Source organism: Sinohyriopsis cumingii, chromosome 10, assembly GCF_028554795.1.
Source record: "Sinohyriopsis cumingii isolate HCF-2022 chromosome 10, ASM2855479v2, whole genome shotgun sequence".
Taxonomy (NCBI): domain Eukaryota; kingdom Metazoa; phylum Mollusca; class Bivalvia; order Unionida; family Unionidae; genus Sinohyriopsis; species Sinohyriopsis cumingii.
In genome coordinates this window covers 123818200-123833878 of record NC_142970.1, presented here as the reverse complement: position 1 = coordinate 123833878, position 15679 = coordinate 123818200, and the positions used below count along the sequence as shown (strand labels likewise).

General features: G+C 35.4%; 1 protein-coding gene across 1 annotated transcript in view; it reads right to left on the bottom strand.

Moving 5' to 3' along the window:
• Positions 1-11672, bottom strand: part of LOC149791142 (alpha-tocopherol transfer protein-like) — a 49499-nt gene extending 37827 nt beyond the window's left edge. Inside the window, exons 1-2 of the mRNA XM_089973061.1 lie at positions 11641-11672; positions 4393-4585 (exon numbers count right to left, since the gene is read on the bottom strand). Of these exons, the coding sequence (XP_089829187.1) occupies positions 4393-4546 (154 nt within the window). The 5' untranslated portion in view covers positions 4547-4585; positions 11641-11672. The remainder of the gene's footprint in view (positions 1-4392; positions 4586-11640) is intronic.
• Between the last annotated feature and the right edge of the window lie 4007 nt (positions 11673-15679).

The window sequence follows — 15679 nt, the reverse complement described above, 5'->3', positions numbered from 1 at the left end:
GTTTGAAAACATTCTGACTACAACCAGACCTCGTATTGTAAGGATTTTATCCATGTATTACAATATTCTGTTTGAAAACAATCTGACTACAACCAGACTTCTTATTGTAAGGATTTTATCCATGTATTACAATATTCTGTTTGAAAACATTCTGACTACAACCAGACTTCATATTGTAAGGATTTTATCCATGTATTACAATTTTCAAAGTTAATATTTATACAACAACATTTTCATTTTAGAAATTTGGATTGTATTTAACATAAAAATATTGATGTTTTATGATTGAATTGTTATATCTCATTTGCTACGATGATGATATTCATTTATATAAAATAATATTTAATTACCTTGAATTAATATGAAACAACACTTAATTATGTTTAATTATGTTATATGAAATAATAGTAGTTTTAAATTTTAAGAAATTGATATTGAATTATATGAAATAATACTTACCTGCCCTATTTTATATCAAATAATACTTAACTGGACTATTTTATATGAAACAATACTTAACTGGCCTATTTTATATGAAACAATACTTACCTCTATTTTATATGAAATAATACTTAACTGGCCTATTTTATATGAAACAATACTTAACTGGCCTATTTTATATGAAACAATACTTAACTGCCCTATTTTATATGAAATAATACTTACCTCTAATTTATATGAAATAATACTTAACTGGCCTATTTTATATGAAACAATACTTACCTGCCCTATTTTATATGAAATAATACTTAACTGGCCTATTTTATATGAAACAATACTTACCTCTAATTTATATGAAATAATACTTAACTGGCCTATTTTATATGAAATAATACTTAACTGGCCTATTTTATATGAAACAATACTTAACTGCCCTATTTTATATGAAATAATACTTACCTCTAATTTATATGAGCTAATCACCTTTCATGAAGTAATATTCAATTATCTTTAATTTAAATGAAATTATATTTAATTACCATTAATTTATAAGAAATATTAATTATCTTTCACAATTGTCTAATTGTTAAGTAAAAATTAAAGATTTTAGAAACAAAAGAAATCCATCAAGTGTTGCAACATTATGGATATAAAATTTTGGCACAGAAGAAAAACCTTTTACAAATTAATTTGCATTGAGATCCAACACAAATTTGATGATAGTAATTAAAAATCTCTAAAAAGATGAAATATCCTTCCTTTTGAACTAGAGGAATGGATTAGTTTAGAAACTGAATATCTACCAACACTATGGGAATGGCTTAGTTTAGAAACCAAATATCTACCAACACTATGGGAATGGCTTAGTTGAGAAACCAAATATCTACCAACACTATGGGAATGGCTTAGTTTGGAAACCAAATATCTACCAACACTATGGGAATGGCTTAGTTGAGAAACCAAATATCTACCAACACTATGGGAATGGCTTAGTTGAGAAACCAAATATCTACCAACACTATGGAAATGGCTTAGTTGAGAAACCAAATATCTACCAACACTATGGAAATGGCTTAGTTGAGAAACCAAATATCTACCAACACTATGGAAATGGCTTAGTTGAGAAACCAAATATCTACCAACACTATGGGAATGGCTTAGTTGAGAAACCAAATATCTACCAACACTATGGAAATGGCTTAGTTTAGAAACCGAATATCTACCAACACTATGGAAATGGCTTAGTTTAGAAACCGAATATCTACCAACACTATGGGAATGGCTTAGTTTAGAAACTGAATATCTACCAATACTATGGGATGGCTATGTTTAGAAACCAGATATCTACAAATATTATGGGAATGGCTTAGTCTTTTCATCTACAAACTGGGTATTTTCCCAAACAGTTTCATGACCACGAATATTGATGCATGGACAAAACTACAAGTTTTATCTTGAATCAGAGTGAAAAATCTGTTTAATGTGTCAAAGGGACAAGTCAAATCCAAGATGTTTAATAAGGCAAAGGGACAAGTCAAACCCAATTAGTTTATTATCGCAAAGAGACAAGTGAAACCCAATTAGTGTAAGTTGTCAAAAGGACAAATCAAACCCAAGACATTAAATATGGCAAAGAGACATGTCAAACTAAAGAAGTTTAAAATGTCAAAGGGACAAATCAAACCCATGAAGTTTAAAATGCCAAAGAGACAAGTCAAACCCATGAAGTTTAAACTGTCAAAGAGACAATTCGAACCGAAGAAGTTTAATATGGCAAAAAGACAAGTCTACCTGAGAAGTTTCATATATCAAAGAGACAAGTCAAACCCAAGAAGTTTAAAATGTCAAAAGAACAAGTCAGACCCAAGTAGTTTATTGTAGCAAAGAGACAGGTGAAACCCAATTAGAGTAAACTGTAAAATGGACAAGTCAAACCCAAGAAATTAAATATGGACAAGTCAAACCCAAGTAGTTTATTATGGCAAAGAGACAAGTCAAACCCAATTGGTAGAAAATGTCAGAAGGGCAAGCCAAACCCAAGAAAATAAATATGGCAAAGAGACAGATTTACCCAAGAAATTTCATATGACAAAGAGACAAGTCAAACCCAATAAGTTTAAAATGTCAAAGGAACAAGTCAAACCCTAGAAATTTAATATGGCAAGGTAATAAGTCAAACCCAGGAAGAAGGCCAAGAAAACCTACAGTGTTTCAGTGCTGTGACCAGAAAACTGGTTTGTGTTAAAGTATTTTATTGTGGCAATGTTGGTTAGGGTTAAAAGGAAGCAGATAAATCTATTAAACTGAATCAAAGTCACCAGAACATTGGCAGTGTGATACATGCTGAACCATATTTCAGGTCATGTCTGAGTACTGATATATGCTGACTCATATATCAGGTCATGCTTGAGAGGTGATATATACTGACCTATTTCAGGTCATGCTTGAGGTGATATATACTGACCTATTTCAGGTCATGTCTGAGAGGTGATATACACTGACCTATTTCAGGTCATGATCGAGAGGTGATATATACTGACCTATTTCAGGTCATGCTTGAGAGGTGATATATACTGACCTATTTCAGGTCATGCTTGAGAGGTGATATATACTGACCTATTTCAGGTCATGTCTGAGAGGTGATATATACTGACCTATATCAGGTCTTGTCTGAGTGGTGATATATACTGACCTATTTCAGGTCATGTCTGAGAGGTGATATATACTGACCTATTTCAGGTCATGCTTGAGAGGTGATATATACTGACCTATTTCAGGTCATGCTTGAAAGGTGATGTATACTGACCTATTTCAGGTCATGTCTGAGAGGTGATATATACTGACCTATTTCAGGTCATGCTTGAGAGGTGATGTATACTGACCTATTTCAGGTCATGCTTGAAAGGTGATATATACTGACCTATTTCAGGTCATGTCTGAGAGGTGATATATACTGACCTATATCAGGTCATGTCTGAGAGGTGATATATACTGACCTATATCAGGTCATGTCTGAGAGGTGATATATACTGACCTATTTCAGGTCATGTCTGAGTGGTGATATATACTGACCTATTTCAGGTCATGTATGAGTGGTGATAGATACTGACCTATTTCAGGTCATGTCTGAGAGGTGATATATACTGACTTATTTCAGGTCATGTCTGAGAGGTGATATACGTTGTTGCTGGGTTTAACGCCATTTTTCAGCATACAATAGGCTATACATGGCGGCCAGTATTAATGGTGAAGGAAGAACCCGGGAAAACCCCAGAAATTACCACTGACCCACGAGAAGCTACTGGCAAGATTTCTCACATAACCACTTTAGCCAAATCCGAGACTCAAACCCACGCAGACAGAGGTGAGATGGCAGTGATACGTAATGGAGAGCGCTTTAGAGAGAGGTGGTATATACTGAACCATATTTCTGGCCATATGCATCAAAATCCCTAATCTCTTCAAAAGCATGTATGTTCAGGATAATCCTAATGTTACCGATAGAATGATTACATGTATAAAATGGTCAAATTAAGTTTGGAATATGGTCAAGTGTCCATGGAATATGGTCAAAATAGTATAAGGTCAGGCATTCATTACTGAAGGGTTGATTCTAGAATGTGCAATTATATAATTCATGGCATTTCTAGAACACTGTGCAAAAATAACCCCACCAAATCAATGAAAATCAAGTGTTATATTTTAGCAGCCTACTACATTACATCCCATCCTCTTCTATCAAAAACAAATGTAAGCAATTCTAATTAAATGCAACATAAAAACATAGTCTACGTATATGTCTGTACTCTTTATATGTATTTTTATCAGCATTTGCAACTAGGTGGCTTGCAAACTAGTTATACACTTTAATAAAGTTTGTAAAAAGTGCAAAAACAATGTAAGCAGCTTTTTGACTAAAACAAATGAATGTTGAAATGCCTTCCTAAATACCTGGTCTATTGAGAATCATGTCTCTCAGTGCCTGTATGTCACGCTTTCTCCATTCTGGTTTTTCCTTAAGCTCCTTTTCAGCTTTGGCAATGAACTCCTGACTCAGTGTGCATACATACTCTCTGTCTAGTGTGGGACTCCCACTAGTTGCCATGGTGACTTGTCCGTCATGGACTTTTCTTCTGCTTCATCTCTTGACAAATGTATGGAAAGTTAGAAATTATGAAACACAAGTAAAAAATAATTACAGTGACCTTGATTATAGTATTTCTGCCCCAATCCCCACCCCCACCATACTATAATCCTATAGTGATCCTTAATGACCTTATTGCTGTCCCCAACCCCACTCCCACTATACTATATTCCTATAGCGATCCTTAATGACCTTACTGCTGTCCCCACTCCCACTATACTATATTCCTATAGTGATCCTTAATGACCTTATTGCTGTCCCCACCCCCACTATACTATATTCCTATAGTGATCCTTAATGACATTATTGCTGTCCCCACCCTCACCCCAATATACTATAATCCTAGTGATCCTTAATGACCTTATTGCTGTCCCCACTCCCACTCCCACTATACTATATTCCTATAGTGATCCTTAATGACCTTATTACTGTCCCCAACCCCATCCCCACTATACTATATTCCTATAGTGATCCTTAATGACCTTATTGCTGTCCCTATCTCCACTATACTATATTCCTATAGTGATCCTTAATGACCTTATTGCTGTCCCCAACCCCACCCCCACTATACTATATTCCTATAATGATCCTTAATGACCTTATTGCTGTCTCCACCCCACTATACTATATCCCTATAGTGATCCTTAATGACCTTATTGCTGACCCCAACCCCACTCCCACTATACTATATTCCTATAGTGATCCTTAATGACCTTATTGCTGTCCCCAACCCCATCCCCACTATACTATATTCCTATAGTGATCCTTAATGACCTTATTGCTGTCCCCAACCCCACCCCCACTATACTATATTCCTATAATGATCCTTAATGACCATATTGCCGTCCCCAACCCCACTATACTATATTCCTGTAGTGATCCTTAATGACCTTATTGCTGTCCCCAACCCCACCCCCACTATACTATATTCCTATAATGATCCTTAATGACCTTATTGCTGTCTCCACCCCACTATACTATATCCCTATAGTGATCCTTAATGACCTTATTGCTGACCCCAACCCCACCCCCACTATACTATATTCCTATAGTGATCCTTAATGACCTTATTGCTGTCCCCAACCCCACCCCCACTATACTATATTCCTATAATGATCCTTAATGACCTTATTGCCGTCCCCAACCCCACTATACTATATTCCTATAGTGATCCTTAATGACCTTATTGCTGTCCCCAACCCCATCCCCACTATACTATATTCCTATAGTGATCCTTAATGACCTTATTGCTGTCCCTATCCCCACTATACTATATTCCTATAGTTATCCCTAATGACCTTATTGCTGTCCCCAACCCCACTCCCATTATACTATATTCCTATAGTGATCCTTAATGACCTTATTGATGTCCCCACTCCCACTCCCACTATACTATATTCCTATAGTGATCCTTAATGACCTTATTACTGTCCCCACCCCATCCCCACTATACTATATTCCTATAGTGATCCTTAATGACCTTATTGCTGTCCCCAACCCCACTCCCACTATACTATATTCCTAAAGTGATCCTTAATGACCTTATTGCTGTCTCTAACCCCACTATACTATATTCCTATAGTGGTCCTTAATGACCTTATTGCTGTACCCACCCCACTATACTATACTCCTATAGTGATCCTTAATGACCTTATTGCTGACCCCAACCCCGCCCCCACTATACTATATTCCTATAGTGATCCTTAATGACCTTATTGCTGTCTCCACCCCCACCCCAAATGTATTATATTCCTATAGTGATCCTTAATGACCTTATTGCTGTCCCCAACCCCATCCCCACTACACTATATTTCTATAATGATCCTTAATGACCTTATTGCTGTCTCCACCCCCACCCCAAATGTATTATATTCCTATAGTGATCCTTAATGACCTTATTGCTGTCCCCAACCCCATCCCCACTATACTATATTCCTATAGTGATCCTTAATGACCTTATTGCTGTCTCCACCCCCACCCCAAATGTATTATATTCCTATAGTGATCCTTAATGACCTTATTGCTGTCCCCAACCCCATCCCCACTATACTATATTCCTATAGTGATCCTTAATGACCTTATTGCTGTCTCCACCCCACTATACTATATTCCTATAGTGATCCTTAATGACCTTATTGCTGTCTCCAACCCCACCCCAAATGTATTATATTCCTATAGTGATCCTTAATGACCTTATTGCTGTCCCCAGCCCCATTCCCACTATACTATATTCCTATAGTGATCCTTAATGACCTTATTGCTGTCTCCACCCCCACCCCCACTACACTATATTCCTATAGTGATCCTTAATGACCTTATTGCTGTCTCCACCCCACTATACTATATTCCTATACTGATCCTTAATGACCTTATTGCTGTCTCCACCCCCACCCCAAATGTATTATATTCCTATAATGATCCCTGAGACTGAGTAGCCTAATCATCCAGATAAAAAGCAAATAACTTAATCAGAGAAATAGACAATGACCTCACTGACCATTGGTCATTATTTATTGTAACTGCACAGACAGATGATTTATGTAAGAACCATTGTGGTCATGTGAAAATGAGGTGAGATCTCTCATTGACACAGTAATGGGTAGGGGTTGTGTTCATGTGAAAACAAGGTCGTGATCTCTCATTGTCACAGTTATGGGTTAGGGGTTGGGTTCATGTGAAAACAAGGTCGTGATCTCTCATTGTCACAGTTATGGGTTAGGGGTTGGGTTCATGTGAAAACAAGGTCATGATCTCTCATTGTCACAGTTATGGGTAGGGGTTGTGTTCATGTGGAAACAAGGTTGAGATCTCTCATTGTCACAGTTATGGGTTTGGGGTTGGGTTCATGTGAAAACTAGGTCAAGATCTCTCATTGTCACAGTAATGGGTTAGGGTTTGGGTTAATGTGAAAGCAAGGTGAGATCTCTCATTATCGCAGTATAGGGTTAGGGGTTGGGTCAAAGGCTACGTGCAGGTTTCCATAACATGCACAAACAAGAAACAGGCTGTATCTCCATGACTGTTTAACTTTTAAAGATGGAATGGCTAAATATAATAGGGATTTTGATGACCATGGCACTACAGTGGTGATTTGACAAGTTTTCTGGTTTACAGTATATAACATGCAACTTTACTTAATAAATCCAGCAAAACCTGCAAAGATTTAGTATTATTTTCATTCTGAAATAATTGTTCTAACCCTCCAGGGAAGCAAAAGAATGTTATTAATTCATGCAATTTGCTCCAAGAGTTCTTGGACATTGTCCAATGATTCAGAATCTTAAAACTTACATATGATAGCAGAAATAAACATTGACTCATGACAATATTGACTCATGGTAACATTGACTCATGACAACATTACTAATCAGACTTGAAAAGAACATGTCCCCCTGGAAATTTACAAGCCATCAGGCTAGCAAACTACTGCTAATTTTGTGTCATATGTAAGTACTGTATGTATGGATGGATGGATGAATGTACTTTATCTGTTAAAGTTCATTGCCATTTTCCTGTTTACAATGAGTAACACAGATCCACTCAACTAACAAATGCAAACCTACCTAAAGTTAAGTTTGTCTGTACTCTTTGTCTTTGAAGAGAAAAGAAAGTGCATAAAAATAATAATAATGAGGACTTTGTACAGCGCCTAATCTTTAGAAGCTCTAAGTGCCTTACAACATTACACAACACCTATAACATAAAAAACATATAATGATATGATTACAAAAAACAAAACACCATGAAATTAGAAAACATAAAAGAACATCCTGAAAATGTTTAAGGTAGGAAACATTATTAGGGCTTTAAGTTTGTTCTTGCAGTCAAAATAAGTGAGTTTTAAGATCACTCTTGAATGGGATGGGATCAATGTGTCTTTGTGTCTAAGTTCAGTGGGCAATTCATTCCACGTTGCTGGGCCCTGGAGGTAATTGTTAACCAAACAGTAGATGAAGAATTCAAAATACAGGTACACAAGATGAGAGTTGGGATGAATTTACACAGAGCAGAACTTCCTAACTCAAGTTATGTCAATCAGTTAAGTGTCAATAAGGCACAACAGTTTTCTTTCATTCATTTTCTTTTTATTTGTGAATCGCACAGACACTTGCATTTTGATGGAAGTTAATATAGTTTTCGCAAACCTCTCCATTTGTTTTCATCCCCCCTACTGAGTTTAAAAATGACAAGCATCAAAGAATATAAAATATGCACAGAACTTAGTCATTTTATTCATTGATTTAAAATTTCTAATTTGATTATCACCAAGGGGTCCCATTGGCATTTCAATGCAGATGGAGGATGCTTATGTAAACAAGTAAACAGACTACCTGCTGTCCATTTCAGGTATTTAAAATGCTTATTTCAGTAAAACTGTATTGTCTGCATCCAATATTTGCAACAGAAAACAAAAAAATAGGTGGAACTTTTGTATAAATATGTTCAAAGAGATGTAAATCCACATTTTATGGAATTGTCAAACTTTTCTATGACTATAAAGTACATCATAGATGTCGCCTAAAAACATAGTAAATATGGCAACTGTGTTGCTAAAGAAGCTCCCTTTTTTATTCTAAACGTCAACAAGCTGATACGTGTTTGGGACTCTCTGGCGACAATCAACCTAGAATTTATAAATCAATGAATGAAATGAATAAGTTTTGTGCATTTTGTTCCTTGATGCATTGTTTTTAAAATATGTAGGAGAGTACAAACAAACAAGATGGTGTCTTATCTAACTTACTTTTCTAGGACCCAGTCCCCAATCTTATTTTATATCTTAGATTTTGGTATTCTTGGTTTTGATTGAAAAGAAATTACTTTAAAACATGACCATTGTGGTGGAATTGTTCGTGTGTAGTTTGACTACAGTGCTGTCAGTAATGTGGCATTGACGCGGAACTAAAATCTTTGAGCCATCATTGTATGTTTCACTGTCCAACAACAAATGCTGGATAACCTATGAAAATTCTTTCCTGTCAATTTGTGTTTGGATATGGGCCTACTTTGCATTAATAATTAATGATTAACATAGATTAGGGATTAACACGGATTAGGGATTATGGATTAGGGCATAATGGAAATTTCAGTGCTGACAAAAATGTGTAAGAACTCTGTTGTAAATATAACCTTAGTTCTGCATGTACAATACTTTTTTTAACCTGAAAGTGCTTTCTGTAACATATTCCTCTAATTAACGGAGCACCAATATGATCCATGTTCACCACAAACAAACATACAATAAAAATATATACAAATGTTATTTAACGTGGAAAACAAAAATTGGAACAAATAACATTGGCTGTAACAACATGTGCTACAACCAAGTATACGAAAACTCAATAACGCTCACACACAATCACACCTCAAAGGAGGGAGATTAACGGCAAGCAATTTTATTAGCAACAGGAGATGATTTTTTCATAATTACAGAATATATAAAAATGGAATGTTTTCTGCATAATTTGAGTGTGCAGATTTAAAAATGAACCCATCTTTATCATATCTTTTCAAATAAATTCACAGGAAGCATTAAAACACATGTACCGTCCACCATTTTTAATATTGGTCTCTAGCAATTTTTGAAAATTCCTGACCTCTTGTTATTTCAAGCTGAAATTTGCATATTTCTTACATATATTTTATAAGAAATGTTTTGTGAACATTCAGCTCTAAGAATAAATTGACTGTTTATATGTTCTACATAATTTAGAAGCCCCTCTGTGCCTTTTTATCAAATCCCCCAACTTTTTTTTGCATGAAATACTATATTTTTGAGTCATACACAAGTTGAAATTATATGCTGCTTTTAAAATGGAATATCTTCTGCTTAATTTGAGTGTGCAGATTTCAAAAATGAACCCATCTTTATGATATCTTTTCAAATCAATTCGCAGGAAGCATTTAAACACATGTACCATCCACCATTTTTAATATTGGTCTTTGGTCACTTTTGAAAATTCTTGACCTCATGTTACTTCATGCTGCGTATTTTTTATACATGGTTAAATGTGTTGTGAACATTCAGCTTCAAGAATAAATTTACTTTTTCTATGTTCCAGGTACTTCTGAAGACTTTCTGTGCCTTTTTATCACATGCCCCCTCACATTTTTGAATGCAATAGCATAATCATGAGTCATACCAAGTTGAAATTGTATGTTACCCTTAAAATCAATAGTGCATATTAATTACAGTGTTCTTGTACATCTATACATTTATCTGAAATCACAATTTAGTAAATAATAATTGCTATTTTAGAATTTAGTTATCATAAGATATATTTGGTCAGAGTTCATATTTATAAAATAAAATAAATGACAAAAGGTTTTCCACTAAGTTTTCAATACAGTAAGTCAGGATTTCTATAGTGCCAACTTAGGATGGTGCAACATTAAATTTTGGATGGCCTAAATTTGCGATATTTTCATAGTAATTCTGACTATTGTTTTGAGCAATATTACATAGTTCATGAAGTAAAGACAATTGTGGTATCAGAGATAGAGAAGAAACTGGCACTGAGATGGTTCTCAAGAAATATTTACGATTATGTATTTGTTTAAATGGAGAAATACTACAGCTCGATTCTCTATTTCTTGGCTTATGATGACAATATTCATATTGATATTCACAAAAAATGGCATGACAATTTAAAATGAATTTGTTTTCATTCTTCAAAATAGTTGAATATTTTCCTCTTTTCCGTCCCTACTAAACATGAACATTTTAATTTTAATACCAGTGTCTCTAGATAAGAACCGTACGTAGAACACATCACCTGACATTGATAATATCTCAGTGATCACAATCACATACATATTATTAATACGTCTAGTATCACCGAGTGATACTCCCGTCGAGTCTCTAACCTCGAAAATATATTACACAACAAAAGTTGTACAAATATTTTGTAATAAGTTTGGTATAATGAATGACAGTATGTCTGTATAATCCAACTGATTGCTATAAACGTCTGCATTTTCATACAATCAAGTTTTCGTGTGTTTTTGAACCCAAATTATATGTATTGTTGTCATTGTTTACATTTTGTACGTACCAATGTGCCGGGAAGAGTTACCGTTCTTGCTGGCATGGGTGACCGTTGAAAAAAAACGTAATTCGTGGGTTTTCCGCAAATATTCGCACACATTTTACCATCGTAAAAAAAACAAACTCCAAAGTATTTAAAAAGTAGGCGTAGGTAAGAGTATATGTTCATTTATTTAGTTTTTCAGCGTTTTGAAAAATTCGTTCCCGTTTTTTTTTCGCTGAATAAGTTGTAGAAATGGCCCAGTGTCATATACGCTAAATATAGACATTTGACCTTTTAACCATGAATACATTCGGATGTAAGATGTTGGCTTTTTACATATTAAAGCAGAGAACGTATCGGGTGTAATGAGAAAACATTAATCTTGATCGCCAGTGCCATCTAGCGGCGTAGTTTGTCCAGTTAAGCTTAACATTATTTCACATATGTAAAAGAAAATAATTTCTCTTATGTAAATCACTTTTGCAGTTGTGAAACTCTCTAGTAATTATAGAGTAATGATATAAATTGTATTTTACGCACGCCCCATACCAATTTTAGCATGGGTAGTATAAGAACAGGAACCATGAAAAGAAGTCAAAACACAGCTGTTCGGTTCATACTTAGAGTACCACGATCAGAGCACACCTCCACGCTTCTCTGTACCATACACTGGCTATCCATTCGATCCAGAATCAAGCACAAAATTTGTTCTCTGTGCTACATTTCACTGTCGGACTCTAGTCCAACATACCTATCCGACCTCACCCATGTGTACATACCAGCAAGATACTTACGCTCCTCTTCTGACAATCGTATACTCATTATTCCCACTATGAAAACAAAGTCATATGGACAGCGTTCTTTTGCATACCAGGGCCCAGCAACGTGGAATGAATTGCCCACTGAACTTAGACACAAAGACACAGTGATCACATTCAAGAGGGCTCTCAAAACTCACTTATTTCGACTGCAAGAACAAACTTAAAGACCTAATAATGTTTCCTGCCTGAAATATTCTCAGCATGTTTTTTTTTTCATTTTTAATGTTTTTCTAATTTCATGTTGTTTGTTTTTGTAATAATATTATGTTTTTTTTTTTAGATATTATCTTATAGGTGTTGTCTAACGTTGTAAATCGCTAAGAGCTTCTAAAGATTAGGCGCTATACAAAGTCCTCATTATTATTATTATTATTATTACTATTATTATTATTATTATTATTAAAAGAAGAAAAGAAAACAAGTAGAGGTAGGACATAATGGCAATAAAAAAACTAGCTTAAATAAGAAAAAATAAAAAGAGACGAGATGGAACAATCCCGATCGCAGACGTTATTACGAAATAAAGGATGATAGCTTTTCTTTTTTTAATGGTACATAATAACATTTCACTGTAATGTAGGACAAATTACCGCCATGTCGGCCAATAGTAGTAAGGTGGGATACTATACGTACAATGGGAATTAGCATTACGGAGACCCCTGGGACAATATACGTACAATGGAAATTTAAAAATCGTGGGTCAATATACGTACAAGGGGATTTGACATGGAGAAAAATCGTGGGTTAATATACGTACAAGGGGAATTAACATGAGAAAAAATTGTGGGTCGATATACGTACAAGGGGAATTTAACATGGGGAATAGAGTTTGGGGATTGTTTAGGGACAAAGGGGAATTGAATATGGGATTTTTTTTTTTAAAATTTAAATTTAAATTTAAATTTAAAAAAAGGGGTAGGCAATGGAAAGGCTATCTCTTTTCGAGAAATATGGCTGGCCCTGAAAAGGGTCTTTGGGTTTTATTCTTATTTTATCTCCAACACTCTTTCTCTTTTTTTCTTTCTTTTTTTTCTCCTGCTCTTCTTTCTTCTTCTCTTCCTCCTCTTCTTTCTTCCTCTTCTCATTTTCTTCTTCTTTTTCAATCTTTTCGTTCCATTTGCTTATTCTTATTCTTTCCTCTTCATCCTCCTTCTCCTCCTTTATCTCTTTCATGACACCACTAATCTTGTCCTTTACCTTTTTTAAGTTATTAATTTCCATCTTTACACGATGGGGACTATAGGAATAATGGTCTTCAACCAGTCTTATCAACATCTGCTCCATCATTCCTAAGTTGTCTAAAACGTCTTGTAATGTTTGTATTTTGTCCATTTGGTTAGAAGCCATCTTCTTTTTTTATTCTTTGCAGAATGGTTTGAACGACGAATACTGTGGGTTCTTATACTCAAAGCGCGTACGTGAAGGAAAACATCCCCCTAAAACGTAAAATTGATCTTACCTAGATCATGACCAAACAACGCGCGGACGTGAAGGAAAACATCCCTACTTTTTCATTTCATATAATAAAACCCAAACTATACTCTCCACATACGCTAAGAAACAATAAACAAATCCATAATCTACTATCCACACAATCGTACGTGAGCGGGTACAAACACAAACACACAAACACATACGCTAAGAAACAATAAACAAAATCCATAATCTACTATCCACACAATCGTGCGTGAGCGTGTACAAACACAAACACACAAACACAAACACACAAACACATACGCTAAGAAACAATAAACAAATCCATAATCTACTATCCACACAATCGTACGTGAGCGGGTACAAACACAAACACACAAACACAAACACACAAACATATACGCTAAGAAACAATAAACAAATCCATAATCTACTATCCACACAATCGTACGTGAGCGCTTACAAAACCCAAACTATACTCTTCACATACGCTAAGAACAATAAACAAATCCATAATCTACTATTCACACAATCGTACGTGAGCGGGTACAAACACAAACACACAAACACATACCCTCACACTATCTTAAAAAAGAGTTAGTGTTTATATTCACACTACTCTACCTACACATTGGCAAATTGATGGTTATTTCTTTTCTAGAGTATTGGGTAGCCCTGAAAAGGGCTGGTTTTTTTTTTTGGAACTTCATGGACACTTGGTTAATGGTGGCACCTTCCAGGCCTGGCGCCACATACACATCTTATCCCCCAGTTACTTTTTACTTTTTTGGGGGAGAGAGCAGAGGCAGGATATGTCGCTTCAGAATCAAAATTTTCGCTCTCTGGGATTCTGAAATTTATTCTTCTTCTCTTCTTTTCCTTCTCCTCCTCCTCTTCTTTGTTTCTTCTCTCCTCCTCTTTGTATCTTCTTTCCTCTTCTTCTTCTTCTTTATATCTTCTCTCCTCCTCTTCTTTTTTTCTTCTTTCCTCCTCCTCTCTTATCCTTCCCTCCTCGACAATGGCTTCCGCGGCCAGTTCATTCAACAGGCGCCTGGCATATTCCAGATGCACATGAAGTTCCAACAGTTTAGACAGTCTCGTGTTCATTTTTGGTGTTGATCAATCAACAAGGGTAGCTAGACTGCCCAGCGAGTTTCAATTTATAGTGAAAGCGCGGACGTGAAGGAAAACATCCCCCTAAAAAACATAAAATTGATGTTACCTACATCATGACCAAAAACAACAACGCGCGGACCTAAAAGAAACACTCACTCACTTTTTTATGCTACCCATCACTATTTTAAAATTTTTTATAAATCACTTCATTAGACTATCCACATACGCAAAGCAATCCAATCTAACTCCACATATACACCTCAAACACCAAAAAACATGATTTTAATCTACTATTCATACCAACTTACTTAAGCACTTACTAACACACAAACACATACCCTCACATTTTTTAAAAAAGAGTTAGTGTTTATTTTCACACTACTCTACCTACACACATTGGCAAATCGATCGTTATTTCTTTTCTAGAGTATTGGGGTAGCCCTGAAAAGGGCTGTTTTTTTGTTTGCTATGGCATTCTTTTTTTAGTTTCTAAGAATGCGATGTCCTCTGAGGATAAACTTTCTGGCGATAGGTCTGCTTCTTCGGAAAGAAAAGAAGAACTCTTTGGTGTCGATACGGCAATCGACAAAGCCTCTGTCAGGTTCAGGTTGCTGCTGCTGCTGCTGTTGTTGTTGTTGTTGTTGCTGCTGCTGTTGCTGCTGTCTCTGAAGTCTGTACTTCTCTGTCCATTC